Source organism: Halichoerus grypus, chromosome 14 (genome assembly GCF_964656455.1).
Source record: "Halichoerus grypus chromosome 14, mHalGry1.hap1.1, whole genome shotgun sequence".
NCBI classification, from domain to species: Eukaryota; Metazoa; Chordata; class Mammalia; order Carnivora; family Phocidae; genus Halichoerus; species Halichoerus grypus.
The window spans coordinates 18674828-18691250 of NC_135725.1; the positions used below are offsets into that span (position 1 = coordinate 18674828).

Here is a 16423-nt window from a genome sequence, read left to right on the forward strand (position 1 = left end):
CGTTGTTTTTAAAAGCAAGCTTAATTTTTTAATATAACATGTTTATAAACCTTTCCTCTTTTCCCATCATCTCCTGACTATTCAAATTAGCCAATCTATAAAGCCATCTATTTGTTATCCAATAGATTTTCTTGCCTGATAGCATTCTTACTCCTTATTTTATCTCATCTAGATAAATTTCATTTTCCTCTTATGCTTCATGTTGCTATCTTGGAAAACAAAACAAAACAAAAAACCTCTTACCTCCATGAGATTCTAGTCTTCCAAAAGTGTCAGATACTGATCAGATTTTGGTTTTTTTTGTTTGTTTTTTTTTTTTGCTGAACTGTGTGTTCTTATCCATTATCCGGTTTCCTTAAATATATTTCCCATGAATATTAGCACTTTATATTGTTTGGGATTTAAAGCCTTCCATGTTAGTGATTTATTCCTAATATCTGTGTTTTCATATTTTGCTTTTTTTTTTTTCAGAAATTGTGGAAATTCAGAGCAGTTAGATGATTTGAAAATGTTAGCAGTGTTCTCTGCATTACTATAGTTTCCAGCTTACGTTCTTTTTGGGACTGATCTGATAGGAAATGTGGGTATTAGTAGAGGGTAATCCTGACGCCACTGTCTTACAAGTTGCTACTTTCTGTGTTTCTAAGTTTGCAGTCACTTCGGTTTGGATTTATTTGTATCTAATAAACTAAGTTCTACATATTCATATTTTCTAATGCAAAAGGAACCCTTTTACCAATAACCATACATTTTAATTGTTGTCTACAAATTCTGACAATTATCTGTAACAGTTTGTTTGTGTTTCTCTGTTTAAGAAAGTTCTCAATGATAAGTAATTCATACATACTTTAATGAATAAGGAAAAATTTGTTTTTTTATTTAATATTGCCTCATGTTAAATGAAGTTAACATGTCTAACATACTGACTAATGTACTTGATACTTCAGCCTAATTAGTTGATATTTTGGCCAAATTTTGGTCTTTATGCAAAGGCTCTACGTAGTGATTTCTAGCCCTGGTTTTGCTAGTTCTTCATTTATTTTAAAGCGTATCACAAATTATTTCAATAGAAACATTGATACCTAATATCTGTTTCAGAGGGAGGAAGATAGGATATTAATACTGAACTATTTGGACCCTGTTAACCTAAAAAAAATCAGCCTTCCTGCGCTGCTTTAGCAGCCTGCCTCAGCAGCAACCAGCATCCAGGGATATTGAAGACATTTTTGAGGTCCTGTGGGAAACGTGTGACTGACACCATAAGAGGAAACATCATGGTATAGTGAAAAGCACTGGAACTAGAAGTTGAAGAAACCACTTTTCTGAGCCCAGTTTTGCAACTAACAGTATGACCCCAAGCAAGTCACTCAACTGTTACCTAATTACCAGGGTTGTGAAGATTAGGTGGATAAGACACTTAACCTGATCCTCCATTGCTTCATGTGTTATGTGCTCATGCTTAGATGAATAATAACTTTCCTTCAGGTCTAGAATTCTGGAGTTTTTTTTCTAAAATAATTTATAATGATGTTTTGAAAAGTATAAATCTTCATATATAGGAACTTATAAAGACAAATAGGAAATTGTGGTCAAAGGCTTGACATTTGTAGACTTTACAGCATGATGGCAGATGATGGTTGATAAATCATCAGATTGTCTCTCATTCGCTCCCATGTTTCTTTGGGACTTAGTTACAGAGTTTTAGCTTCTGCGTGTAGTGCTATTCTTATTCCCTATGTACCTGTTTGTAATGGAGACTGACCAGCAAAATTTTGCTCTATAAGGAGTTATCTTTGATATTTATTCAAATACATCCATTCTGATAACAAAGAATACAGTTCATTGTATGTTTCAAAGTAGACTACTATGACCATAATGTCCCAGTCATCTTTCAAGTGTTGCATTTAAGGTTTTTGGTGAACTCCAAAAAACATTGTGTGAATGAGACTTTTTTTTTTTTGAAATTTTTAGCTTTTATTTCTATTGGTACTATTGAGACTATTGACATTGGTTTAATTGCTTATATGAAGAGGTTAGATTTTCTTTAAGTTGGATCTGAAAAGTGAAAAGTGATGAGAAGCAGGGTCATCTGTAATGCCCAAATTTAAAACAGTATTGAAATAGAAGCTAGGTATTTAGAGGTAAACCATAGCTTTTAAGCTATTTGAAGATTGTGGTCTATTAATGGGGCATGTGGACTCTTGACTCCTGGTAGTAGTGATGTTCTTGAGGAGATCAACATTTGTACTCTTGATTTTTTTCAACTTGGTTATGTAGAACAAAAGAAAATAAATACTTTTAAGCTAATTTGTTTTCAAACACAAAAAATAACTGAAACAAAAGTTTGTAAAATTAAAAATGAAACCACTCCTGCCCCCACTATTATCCTTTTCAAGCCCAGAGATAAGTGCTATTAGTGTGTTACCACCAATCCTCCCAGATACTTCTATGGATATATAAGGAAGTATACATGAATGTGTTTCTAGTCCCCACGCCATTCATTCCCAGTAATTTAATTTCTTTTCACTGAATATATCTGCACATCTTTGATATTAGTATGCACATCTGCCCTTTTTTTTTTCATGACCGCATAATGTCCCATTGTATGACTGTGCTATAATTAATTTAAACAGCCCCCTTTAATGAACATTTAGATATTTTTATTTTAACATAGTATTACCGTGAAGATTTCTATATATATATCTTGGCATACTTTTGCATAAGATAAAATCTTAGCAGTCGAATTCTTGACTTAATGAGTACTTTTAGTTGGTCTGCATTTTCTTGATTTTGAGTTAAGTTAAACATTTTCTCATATGTTCATTGGTCAGATTTTGTGTTTTGCTGAACTGTCTGTTCATAAACTTGTGACACATTTTCCTATTGGTTTACTCAGTTGTTTTCTGTTGATTTATTCATATTCCTCTGTGTTATGAAATTAGCTCCATATCGCTGTATTGGCAGATATTTTCCCAATTCTGTGATTTTTATGTTGTTTTTACTTTATATCTATTTATTTGCTTACTGTTTTGCCACTACATAGTGTTTAATTTCCATGTACTTAATTTTTTTACATTGTTTTATCGGCTTTGTGTTTTATATGTAAGGCTTTCTCACTTAAAGATTATTTTTTAAAATGTTACTTTTTCTAGTAATTCTTTAGTTTCGTTTTGTATGCTTAAATCAGTGATCCATGTGGAATTAATTTGGTATAGAGAGAAGTAGGGACCCGGCTTTAGCCAACAAGTTGCCTGAAACACCCCTTATTAAAACATGCTTTTCCCCCGTAATTTAAAATGCAGTCTTGATTTTATATATTCCTATTTTTGGATATATAGGATTTTATAAAGTCCTAGTGTGCATTTATTTCTGGACTCTGTATTGTTGCTACTGATACGTCTATACTCCTGCAGCTTGTAACTTGTGTTACTGTCTGCTAGGATAGTTCTCTTTTCATTCATCTTTTAAAATTTATTGGATATTATCGCTTTTTTTTCTAGATAAATTTTAGTATAATTTTGTCAAAACACTTCCGTCTCTTGCCCCCAAAACAAACTAATACACGCCATCTTGGGATCATATGAGGGGGGTGTAAAAATTGGGGCTGCGGAGAGGGAATAACACCATCATTGTAATGAATTTTTCTATCTAGTAATATGATAGGGATTTCCATTTTAAATTTTCCATTATTCCCCTCAATAAAATAGCATTTATCACATAAATTCTGCATGTTGTTAAACTGTGCATAAATATTTATCTTTTTTATTACTCTTGTAAACAATTTTTCCTTCCACTTTTCAGTTTGATAGTATGTTTATAAAGTTACTGGGTTTATGTACTTGGGTTTTCCAGACAATACTATCATCTGCAAAAAATTTCTCCTTTTCCTCTGCAATTTTGATACTTCTTTCTCTTAATAATTTATATTTTCTTAAAGCATGGCCCACTTCACCTAGTTTTTCAAATTTATTTGCATAATTTGTTATCTAATAATTCTTATTTCTTTTGAATCTGTGCTTATATCCCTTTTTTGTTACTCAAGGAATTTGTGTTTACTTGCCTTACCTACTACAGCAAATAGTAAAGATACTCTTTTTTTTCAATATTATCATCTTTGAAGTTAAAAAATTCTTCCATGCAGTTAATCTGTATGCCTCATCCTGCTGTTGTAGTCACTGCTTTTTTTTTTTTTAACTTCGTCTCCCATAAAATGAAGACTACTCTGATAGCTTTTTCTACTAAGATTATTATGAAGTCACTTGTTAGCTTTCTTCTAAGCTAAATATTTTTAGTTTTTGGATATAGCCTCATGGAACACAGTTTTCTAAAATCTTTATATCTCTTTTGGAATTTCTTGAGGAGATTTAACATTTTGGCTAAATTTTTAACATACTTCCTATTGAGGGATCTTAGTCACAATTACATTGTTTGCCTTTAAAAAATAGTATTCTAGCCTACTACGTATTTTAAATAACCAAAGTAACTCCATCCTCAGAGCAAATAGTATTTAGAACAGAATTAAAAATGATAAGTGTAATTTGTTTATATATATATATATTTTTTTTTATTTTCGGGGAAAAAGAATTGTTGACAATGTCATGGATAGACCATGTTTCATCAGTCTTGAAAATAAAGGTTGTTGCATAAGCTAGTTAGGTCCTGGAGTTCCATGTTTGTCCAGAAACACTCTGCTCCTTATTTTTGAATGAGTTATAAGATTGGCAAAGAAAAGCATGTTTGTAAGGCAGATATGAAAATTCCGGGGAAGATGCAAGATGGGGCTAATACTAATTTATGTGATACATACATGTAAATATGTGTTAGCATGTGTTTTTGTACAGATGTGATCAAGTATGATTATGTTTTCTAGGATAAAATGAATGTGCTAATTTAATAGTAACTTTAATGTTCAATTTAAATTTTGTAGGTAATAACAATATCTTCTAAAAATCCAGCATTAATGATTGGCATAGCTGCAATTGAGTCATCTTGAATAAAGCAGTGCAAAAAGGTGCTTTTAAAAAGGAAGCAGCAATAATTCTGTGAATATTCAATTTTATGATGATATATTTACTGTATAAGTATGTTAATAACTTGCCCCCACTGAGAAATGGCTTCTAGAGGATCGCAGTGCATTACTTGCATTAGAATAGAAATAATAATGAAATTCTCTCTCTCTCACCTTTTTTAGGTCATGGAAAATGGGAGATTTGCAAAATACAAGTATTTTACCCATGTCATGATCAATAAAACAGATATGTTAATGATAACTAAAAGGTAACTTTCTTTCTCGAATGTAATTTAATGAGAGGTTAACTGAGAAGCCACTCATGAAGAGAAGCAGTTGACATTCATCATTTGTTGCAGATAGTCACACTGATTCCTGCTAACTCTGGTCATTTTGCTCTACAAGCTTTGTACCAAAAACCTTACATAAACTCATATTTAGCTTTGTGCGTGCATACAGATAAATGCATTGAGCCATGCACAGACATAAATAACTTAGTATTTTTTCAACCAATATGAATAATACAGAAATTCCCATAAAACTATCCTCACACTACCATTTCTTCCCCTTCTGAAAAAGTACACAATTTCAGATTACCCCAGAAATCTTCTGGTGATACCTATTCATTAGCATGCAGGAAATTCATTCATGTAAGTACATACACCATTGTAGACAGATCAGTTCTTACATGGGTACTCCCAGCTACAGCCAAATCCTCAAGTCGACTATAGACAGAAGTACATGTAAAAATACACAGCCTCAGGGGCGCCTGGGTGGCTCAGTCGTTAAGCGTCTGCCTTCGGCTCAGGTCATGATTCCAGGTCCTGGGATCGAGCCCCACATCGGGCTCTCTGCTCGGCAGGAGGCCTGCTTCTCCCTCTCCCACTCCCACTGCTTGTGTTCCCTCTCTCGCTATGTCTCTCTCTGTCAAATAAATAAATAAAATCTTTAAAAAAAAAAAAAAAAAAAAAAAAATACACAGCCTCAGAGGGGCTAGTTTTTGCAGGAGTCCTTGTTAAACTGAGGAAAAGAATGAGCTGGTGCAGTATTAAAATGGGGATTTCTGGATGGATGGCACAGAGTGAAAAATGTGCCTGAAGGACAGAGGTTGTGGCTGAATAGAAAGGAGTGGTAAATAAGCCTATGTGGTTTTGTTCACTATCGAAAAGGTGAAGTTATAGTAACATCTTGTTAGTTCAAGCTCACTGTTGAACTTAGCAGTCATTTCTAATGTTTTTCGTCCTAATCATTTCTGAGTCTAAAATTTACAACACTATGTAATTTTTTTATTTAAAAAGTAACACAGAATAGAAAATTCGCACAGTATTAGAAGATATACATGTAAAGTTAGTCTTCATTCCATCCCAGATACCAGTCCCTCTTTTCCCTGCCCCAGAGGCAACCACTTTTACTTGTTTCCTTCTTGAAATATTCTGTAAGTATACAAGCATCATGCATGTATATCTTAACGTAAATGGAAATCTGTTACATGTACCATTCTGTACTTTGCTTTAATTTTTTGCTTTAGATCTATGTCGATATCAGCATATGGATATCTTTCTTAATTTGTAAAGGACTGCTTAGCGTTCATTTAGAAGTATGTACTATATTTTACATTTAAGTTGTTAATAAGCTTTTATAATTGGGGCAGTGCTTCAGCAGCCCTTTCTGTTCATAGCGATTTTCAGTCATGTTTTTATTAACCCTCTCTCCCATTGACTACATGAAGTGTGACTCATCAGAGTTAAACAAGAGTCAGTTGCAAAATTTAATAGTTTACAATTTAGTTTGCAACATTTAAAAACTGACCTCAACACAGTAGACCTCTTTAAAGGAAGTCCTATAAACCTTGATAAAGTAAGGGAAGTGACTTGTAGTTGACTGAAAGGTGGTATTCATACTTAGCATTTCCTTTCTTTCCAAGTTTCAGATTTGAGGTTTAAAGGGTCTTTGAGTGGGGGGGTGGGGAGAGTACCAGGTGCCTGCTACAAAATTAGCCTTAGATTTTTTACGTGGTTGAAGATGTGCGGGAGCACCAGTAGGTTTGTTCGAACAGTCCCTGTAATCCAGGATTGGTGAAAGAGGGGATCAGAGACAGAAGATTGAAGAGAGGGGCACCTGGGTGGCTCAGTCGTTAAGTGTCTGCCTTCGGCTCAGGTCATGATCCCGGGGTCCTGGGATCAAGCCCCGCATCGGGCTCCCTGCTCGGCGGGAAGCCTTCTCCCTCTCCCACTCTCCCCTGCTTGTGTTCCTGCTCTTGCTCTCTCCCTCTCTATCAAATAAATAAATAAAATCTTTAAAAAAAAAAAAAAAAAAAGATTGAAGTGAGAGATGTAAGTCCTGATTAGCTTGTTCCAGCCAGGAGCCAGCTCTTTAACGCAATCCCTTGACTTAAAGTATGTATTACTTAAAAAAAAAAAAAAAAAATCTGGTTGCACCTAGAATGGATGCTTCAACCAGAAAGAACTGGGAAAGTAAAGGCCTTTGAAGGAAGGATTAAGTAGAAGTATAATAGAATGCATTTTTCATTTGATTTTTTTTCCTCTCAAGATGGGAAAGCAAGAATTAATTTTAAAAAGCCTTTTTTAAGGTAGATTGGTAAGCCTATTGCATGGAGCCTTGGTAATAAAAACATTCTAAAGCCTTAATTACATGAAAGTTCTCCAAGATATTAGCTAATAATAGGTTCTGTCAATTTTTTTCTATTGTGTATAAAGTGCCTTACATATTCTAGAAGTACATTCATTTTTTCTAACAGAAGTACGTTGTGCTATAAATTTCCCACTAAGCATTGCTTTAGTTACATCCCACAGATTTTGCTATTTTGTGTTACATTTTCATTCTCATTCACTTCAAGATATTTTCTAATTTCTTCTGAGATTGTTTGACCCATGGATTATATAATAGTATGCTAATTTCCAAGCATTTAGAAATACTCTTCTGTTCCTAGTTTCTTGTTTAATTTCATTATGATCAGAGGATATACTTTGTATGATTTCAGTTCTTCTATATTCCTTAAGGTTTTTTATGACTCAGAATATAGTCTCTCTTGGTTAATGTTTTATGTGCACTTGCAGTGAATGTATATCTTGCTATTATATTATTGGACATAGGTGCTTTTATTTCTATAGTGGATTCTTTTTTTTTCCCCCAGTGGTGTATTGTTTGTAACAAAAGGAACATTTGGACAGCTTACATGTGAGTGGCAGTACAGTTTTGATGAGTTTACCAAAGAGCCATTCATTGTTCACGGGAGGAGATTACGCATTGAAGCAAAGGTATGTTGAATAGATTTTTTTGAAAACTTGGAACTGAAAATAACGCATTGAAATGGTGCTCTTTATAATTTTCCCATCTCTTTCATAGACATTGCTTTATCTTACTGTGGTTTTCCTTTACACCTCCTGTCTTATTCAGGCTTGAAGAAAAGCAAGTTAGGCCAAGAAAAAATACGCGACTTTATGTGCTATTGCATTGACAACAATGTTCCTGGGTCTTCACTTTCTAGAACCCCCAATTTCTCACTGCTGTCCAAGACACAAAAATGAGAAAATCATTTGTATACCTCAGAATCCCTAGCAGTTCCGTACAAAATGCTTTTCCCTGAAAATCTTAAGAAACGACACTTGAAAAGTTACCTCTCTAAGACAGTTACTGGAACTTCTTTTTCTTTTTATAGATACTCTTTTTCTTTTTATAGATACTAACTTCCCAATTCCATTATAATATTGAAGGCAGAGACCATTTCTCACTCTGCATTGATTACTAGCATGGTGCCTGGTACTTGGATGTAGATATGAATTGCTAGTCATTTGGCAAATCAACAGATTCTCAGTATCCATTGTAAGTTTTAAAGATTGCACGAGGTATTATAAGCGATATAAAGAAATATAAGGTATTTGGCCTCAAGGTATTTGACCAGATACCTTTGTGTAGGGGCACTTTGGCACTGGCTGTATTAGTAGGAAATATTGTAAATGATACAACCCAAGTTAAGTCTTGTTCTTTGTTATTTTTTTTTATTTTGATTTTGAGGGCTTTAATTGGCTCTTGTAACTGAAAGTCTTAAGTCTATATCCGCTAGTTTAGATATGCTCCAATGGTGTCGTTAGCAGTTACTCTCTCTCCCTTCCTCTCCTCCTTCATTCTCTCCTTCTTCGCCACCCCCACTTCTAGGTTCTACTTTCTTCAGTGTTGGCTTCGTTGTCAAGCCAGCCAGCAGAAGTTCCAGGTTTATATCCTACTAGCTCAGCAACATGAAAGCTTCTCACTGGGTCTCACTGGGCCACTTTGGTCACATGCCCATTCCTGAGCCAGTCACTTTGGTCAGAGAGCTGGTATGAGCCATATGGCCAGGTGAGGGTCATGGGATCACCATGGGGCTTCCAAGAAGGGTGGGTCAGCTCTATCTGAAGTATTTGGAGTGAGAGAGGGTGAGAAATAGTTACCCAAAGGAGATTGAAAAAGTTGTTGCTGCAGCAAGAGGCACTAGACACAGGCAGGCAGAAACAGCTGTTTTGTGGGTTAGCCTGGAGAACAGAACTGCCCCATTAAAGATCATGTCTCTAGTCTTAACACTCATTGCAAACACACAGGCAGCTCCTGAGTAGACTGGCTATTTGTTCTTGAGGATCTTAGACCATCTTACACATTGAGAATTTCTCTTGATTCACTCAGAAAATGAAAGGCCCTGTGGCCTTATGCAAAATAATGGATAGCGGCTATTACCTTCTGCTCTAGCCTGTGCTGCTTTCCTGGCTTTTTTCATAACCTTTTTCTCTCTCCAAAGCTAAACTTCTTCTTATCTTCTTGGTTTCTTTCCCTTCTACCTTTTCTTGAACCCTTTTATCAGCAAATACCCCTTTTTTTTTAAAGTAAAAGAATCTGATAGCTTCTAGAGTCTGTATTTACATGGTTGTTTGAATTACCTAGAGACCCTCACGTTGCTTCCTCTATAGCTCTGCCCATAGTTAATAGAGGTAAACATCACCCTACTCCTCATTAGTCCTGTTATTTCTGTTTGTCCCTCTCATGCTTACTATCCACCTTTAGCTCTCCCCACAAACACTGAACAGAATACCAGAGGAGTGTAAAAAGTGGGGACAATCAAAAAAAAAAAGTAGAAGGCGTTAAGCTTAAGCTACATTCTTATTACATGACTGATTTAAAATGTCAGAGGTTACATACATACACACACCCCTATCCAACACACACATGTCTGTTAATTTATTTTTTAACTGAACTCATCTTAATTTCATGGCCAGATACCAAGAACTATCTGCAAAACTATTTGGAGGGGAAAACACTGCTCTGATTTACCTCCTCATCCTTTGCATAAACCCTGTATGGCTTTGGCAAGTGAAATCTCAAAGCTTTTTAACTTAAGCTTAATGATAATGGATATGTTAGAATTTAGTCTTTTTTTTTTTTTCCATTTGTGTTTGATTCTTCTTGGTTCTTCATTTTTGCCTTTTTTAAAAAGGTGTATAATTTGTGTAAGGTGGATACTTTAAGCACAGAATTATAAACCTGTGGCATTTTTTAAATCCTATGTCTACAACTGGATTTTCATTTTAATGAAGTTACTCTGTTTATAGGAACGGGTGAAGTCTGTGTTTCATGCCAAAGAGTTTGGAAAAATAATTAACTTCAAGACCCCAGAGGATGCTAGGGTAAATATAATGAATCTCTTTTACTTAAACAGCAGCTTCTCATTTCAAAGCCATGTAATAAGTTGGACTGTTTTCTAAGGCAGACAAGTTTTGCTTTTAATTTTGTTTTTGTGTTTTTACAGTTTTAGTATATGCAACTAGATAATGTTTCCTCAAAACTGTTTTTCATTACCACCTTTCTCAGTTTCTCTGTAATACGTTTTTCATTTAATCTCTGTCACCATGTTATTTTATCCCAGAAGGCTTGTTTTTAATCTTCCTGCTCTGCCAGAAACATCCGGAGAAGACTACTGGCCTCAGTTCTCATTTTCTGTTTATCTTAGAGACGGTCCCACTAAGTTCTTCTTACATTAATAGAAGCGCATATTCCTCTGTTGAAGCTTCTCATAATGGGATAACCCTAATATCGCCTCCAGGGCTTTCATACGTCACACAGCCCCTGTGATAATAGACATTATTGGTAGGGAGTTTTGCATTATATTTGCATTTTATTTTTGCAATTTCAAAGCCTTTCAAAATAGAAAAGATCTATATCATGAGAATACCTAAAATACGCAAGAAGGTTGCTATGCTGCTAGCCACTGTAGAATTACATGTAATTATTCCTACTTCCATCAGTAGAATCCTATATATGGAATCATGAAGGTTTGTGATACAGAATTGACATCTGTCGGAAGAAAGTTTGCATAGATGGTTTTCAGCTATGCCACGGTTATTCAGCCAGATGCCAAATTACCCTTCTCTCTCAAGATGGTTTATTTTACTTATTCTGAAGATGAACATTCAAGTCCAAAGACCTTAGAAAAGCATTCTTATTGTTAAATCAAACCTGGTACCATTGTCTCTGAAATTCTGGGCTATTTAACTGAGGTGAATGATGTCTTATGCAGGGTGAATTTAATTATTGGCCATGAGTATACACCTAACCAAACTAGAAAGCCAACTTCTAAATTTACATTCATTACATTTTGGGTTTCATTGCAAGTTCTTGAAATAAGCAAATGTTGGTTTATTTCTCCACAACAGTGGATCCTCACAAAACTAGAAGAAGCAAGAGAACCTTCTCCGAGATTCTGATGGAGAATACTGCCTGAAGAGACACAGCAATAAATCATTAGAGTTTCAACCTTGTACCTTCCAAAACCAGTTTGGGAAGTATAGTACAAAAGTAATTTCAAGGACTAAAGAAAAAAAAAACCAAAAAATTGGTTGCAATCAGGTAAAACAATTATGTGATTAAAATATTTCAACTCATTGGGGATCCATTTGGTTTTCTAACTTGAATCATGCATCTGGTTAAAATTCTAATTACTTTATAAAGGAAACATTTCTTTTATGAATCTTAAATATTTGCTCCAAGTGGTTCTCTGCAATATGGAGAAATTACCCATATTGCGCACCCCGCATGGAGCTAAGTTTAATGTTTCTCATTTGTATTTTAAACTTCTATCATGCTTACTTCAGACTCCCTGAATCAGTGACAGGTAATTGATCAAATCAAACATAACCTCAGTGGTATCAAGAGAACCTTAGTGGTGGTTTCTTTAGAAACGTGAAGTTCTTTTTACAGATAAATATTTTGGTATTATTTTCCTTATTTTTTTATAAAGGATAGGTTTGAATTATACTTCCATAGCATGACTATGAAAAACAACCTTTTTTAATATAATATAATACAATACAGATTGAATAATACCCCTTCAAGCCTCATCTTAAGAAAGGCTGGAAGAAATGAATGTTATACCCAAAAAGGAAAAGCCCCTTTCAGAACTTTGAAGCCTTAGAAATACTTCCTCAAGCCAACTTCATGGGATCTACTTGGTTTACCCAAGTCACGTTTTTAACAGATTGCTGACTTTAATGGAAAATCCCTGAAGCCTTAACAATACCAACTTTCCATTCACTGATAATATGAAATAAACGTAATTCCCACCATCTTAGATACAAGTTAAGCTTCAGAACAGACAGCCCTTCTTGTAAGTAAGTGTCTGTACCCTAAAGTGTCTGTTGGCAGAAGATTGGGAATTGCTGCTGTGTTTTCTCTACAGTTATTCAAATGACAGTCACTTTTAAAAGCTCATCAGGACAAAAATCATGGGCTGCGCATTAGTAAAAAATAAGGTCATGGGGTTTTTTTTTCTTGGTTTTTGTCCAAGATCCTTGTACTTTAATATTAATGGACTTTTTCAAGTGAAAGGGGATGAATATACGATTGTGAACCATGAAGAGAATAATGCAGTGTCTTACTTAGTTATTGAATAATACAGAGTATTTGATGCATGTCGTATATGCCATGAAATTATTATAAACTGTTTCTGAGATTGGAGACTCTGTATAGTCAGTCATTGTGAAATTCTTCTCAGGGTCCTCAAACCCTTGCTTTGTTGTAAAAGCTAAAATAAACAGCATGCCAGACTGTAATTGTATTTCTTCCTGACTGAATCCTACTACTGATTTTCCTTTGATTATAAAAACACATTGTTTATTATCAGTAGTTTCCCCCATAATGAACATAAATTGAATCAAAAGATGACAAATTTCATACCCCATGGTAGTGCGTGCTCCCATGATGACTTTTGTTCAGAGCAACATCGACATTTTCTCTATTGCTCAGCTCCTCCAATTTTACACACATTAGAATTAAAACTAAGAGTAGTGGCCAGAAAACTTTCATCAGATTGTCCCCATTTGAAATGTTGCTTTACTGGAGTTCCATCCAGTGCCATTAACCAAGTACCTCTTTACCTACTACAGTTTCATGATTTCATTCTCCGAAAGAATATAGACCCCTAACTTCTTGGGTGTTCCATGGTAAAGGGGAAGAGCCTAAAAGAGTAAGCAAAGATTTTTCAAGTATCCTCCGGAGAGCAACAGGGAGCAGGTGTAGAAACTGGTACATATGCAAAGCCAGCCTGCCTGTTGGTTCCTGTTGTTCACTTACCAGTGAGGACCTAGAAATATCTTTTCTTATTTTTGAGTAGTGGTCTGCCCATCAACACCTCCTGTCACTTCCTTTGTTTCTATAGTAGGAAGACCCACAATTCTAAGAGCAGTCGTTTATCAATTGTCTTAGAAGATTGTCTTATCTAAATAAGGAACATCAGTAGATAACTAGATAATGAGTCTTTTTAGCATAACATTTTATAATTATGTGTTTGATTCTATATTCTTTTTTCTTGAACATTACAGAGTCCATAATCTTACTGTGTTTGAAAATAATCTTTCCTGAATTCTGTTTAACATTTAATGGCTGAGAGCTTTAAGCTTCTCATGGTTGGTTGGTAGCTGTTATGGAATGAGATCCCGAGTATTGTGTCCCTTCCCTGTGTTGTTAGCTGTAGCCCCAGCCCCTTATTTCTAGCCCAACATCTATTCTGGCCCGTGATGATTGCGTAGAGCCCAGCACAGAGTATCTGTTCCCTGCCAACTCTCCTCCGAAAAACTGTGATCATTAGAAATAGCAACTTTGATTTCTGGTACAATGAGAAGCCTGTGATTTCTTCACATTTACAAAACACTGTCTGAACCCAAGAGCGTGTGCACTTCTCCATTGCCTTCCCTCTTACTGTGTATGTATTGGCTGCTTTTTCCCTAGTGTTAGCAAAAGCTTGGGATTTTCCCCAGGTTCAGTTTAATACAGCCAAGTTATTTTCTGGTCCCTAAATAATCATTAGCTGCTGTAGGCAGTCCTTCCCTGATCCACCCTCCTCCACAGTCCTAACCCATGACAAAACTATCCTGTGGCCTCCAAATAAATAAGAATTTCTTCTTATATTATTTCCATCATAATTATCTTGTTTTTTTATGATGGTAATAACAGTAAATTTTCCCAGTGAATATATGTGCATCTAGCTTATCTCTTAGAAATATCATAGTATTTTATTCCTGTCTGATAAAAAAAAATATATAGTGCTGAATTTTCTGAATTTTCAGTCATCACTTGCCAGTGTTAAGTGATCCCTCAGGCCAGGCCAAGTCCCTGTATTAAAAAGGTTGGGACAGGAGATACTAGGCTAGTTTGCCCATAGGAGTTGAAACTGGGTGCCAAATACACTGTAGATAGAAGTAGTCGTTTGGAACTGGATGTTTTCCTGTTCCTGCCAACACAATTGAGAGAAATTTGTTTGGGTTCCAAAGCCATTGCTTTTTACCTTTTCTCAAGATAATCAAAATCCTCAAGGACAGTGTTTTTTAAACTGTAGGTCTTAACCCATTAGTGGGGCCATAAAACCAATTTCACAGCTCAAGGCCAGCATATTTTAAAAGTGGAATAGAAATGAAAATAAGAGAACATTGCATGTAACAAGGTTAAATATTGTTTCCTGAGATGTTTACTAAATAGTTTATGTACTATGTGTACTGAGTCATAATATAAAACGTTATTTCCTATTGTGAATTGCAGTTAAAAAACAAAACAAAACAAAAACAAAAAACCTTGAGAACCACTGCTGTGGGAGGCATGGGCCAAACACTGATTGTTGGAACAATCTGGATTGTGTGGAGTGTGACCTTAGATAAGGAGGAGCAGATTCACAACTCAGGGATATCTTCAGATTGTGAGCATCGTCTTTTTCTTTTGAGTGAGAAGATAGGATGGCTATTGTTTTGCTTTTTATAAGATGTTTTCCTTTCCTGATGTGTATCAGATGCCCTCAGGTACCAGAAAAAGCATAGAAAAGTTAGATCTGCAAACAGCACCCAAAAAAGTCCACAGGCTTTTAACTAGAGATTCTTAACTAGAGATATTTCAACCTCTCTCCCACTAAGCATTTTACTAGGACTGGAGACAGAAGTTCTCTCCTTTTATGAATTTGCTCTGTCCGCCTTCGGTGTGATTCACTGTAAGGTGGTAAAGGCCCTTAAAAATGGGGAGCTTAGATACAGGTCACACTTTTTTAGGGGTCAAAGAACTCGTTCTCTGGAGGGTGCTCTACAAATGTTGGTGCAGTTGATGTGAAATAATTGGATTTCCTCATTTCTGTAGATTTCTAGTAGAAATAACCTGCAGTCCTTATTCAAGGTTCAGGACAAAGTTCATTCCATCTGACTTTCTTTGGTGCTATTACCCAGTATCGCCTATAGCTCCTTCACGTGCCTTAAAGAAGGCCATTCACCCAGGGCTTTGAAATAGACTTTTGAAATTACACCTGACTGCTCATGCTGACCAATCAAGTTAGTATTAAACAGTTATAATTTTTATGGTTCGTTGACTCTCTGGTTTTGGTCATTGGCTAATACAGCTATTAATGCAGACCTTCGCTCGTGCTTCTTTTCTTTCTGCCACGATTTGTGTAAAGGAATACTGTTCCAGGGTTATTCTGCAAGCAGGCCAGCACACGGGCTGAGGAGATGTGGGATCCTGCTCTATCCACACCTCCTTCATGTTTCTTTAATTGAAACCTTCTCTACTTTATTTCCTGTTTTGTAAAATAAGTTGTGCCATGTCATTTAAAAAAAAAAAAAGTTTTACTTTAAAAGTATGGATTATTTTTTTAAAGCATAATAGCATTTTCAAAAAAAAAAAAGTTGATACTTTTGGTTACCCAAAGAGCTATACATAACAAATGTTAACTTCAAATTTTATAGTTTGATATGTGTGTAAATTTTTTATTAACTTATACAATACAAATGAATATGTATTATAGTTTAATACCCGCTATGATGTGATCTGTCGATCTGAAAACCCTGTCACTGAACACTCATTGCTCTGATACCTAAATAATGGGTCCCTTTTAGTGAGGTC

At 35.3% G+C, this 16423-nt stretch overlaps 1 protein-coding gene across 1 annotated transcript in view; it reads left to right on the plus strand.

Moving 5' to 3' along the window:
* Positions 1-13101, plus strand: part of VPS13A (vacuolar protein sorting 13 homolog A) — a 268847-nt gene extending 255746 nt beyond the window's left edge. The window contains exons 69-72 of the mRNA XM_078061570.1: positions 5192-5277; positions 8163-8286; positions 10606-10680; positions 11707-13101. Of these exons, the coding sequence (XP_077917696.1) occupies positions 5192-5277; positions 8163-8286; positions 10606-10680; positions 11707-11757 (336 nt within the window). The 3' untranslated portion in view covers positions 11758-13101. The remainder of the gene's footprint in view (positions 1-5191; positions 5278-8162; positions 8287-10605; positions 10681-11706) is intronic.
* The last annotated feature ends 3322 nt before the right edge of the window (positions 13102-16423 follow it).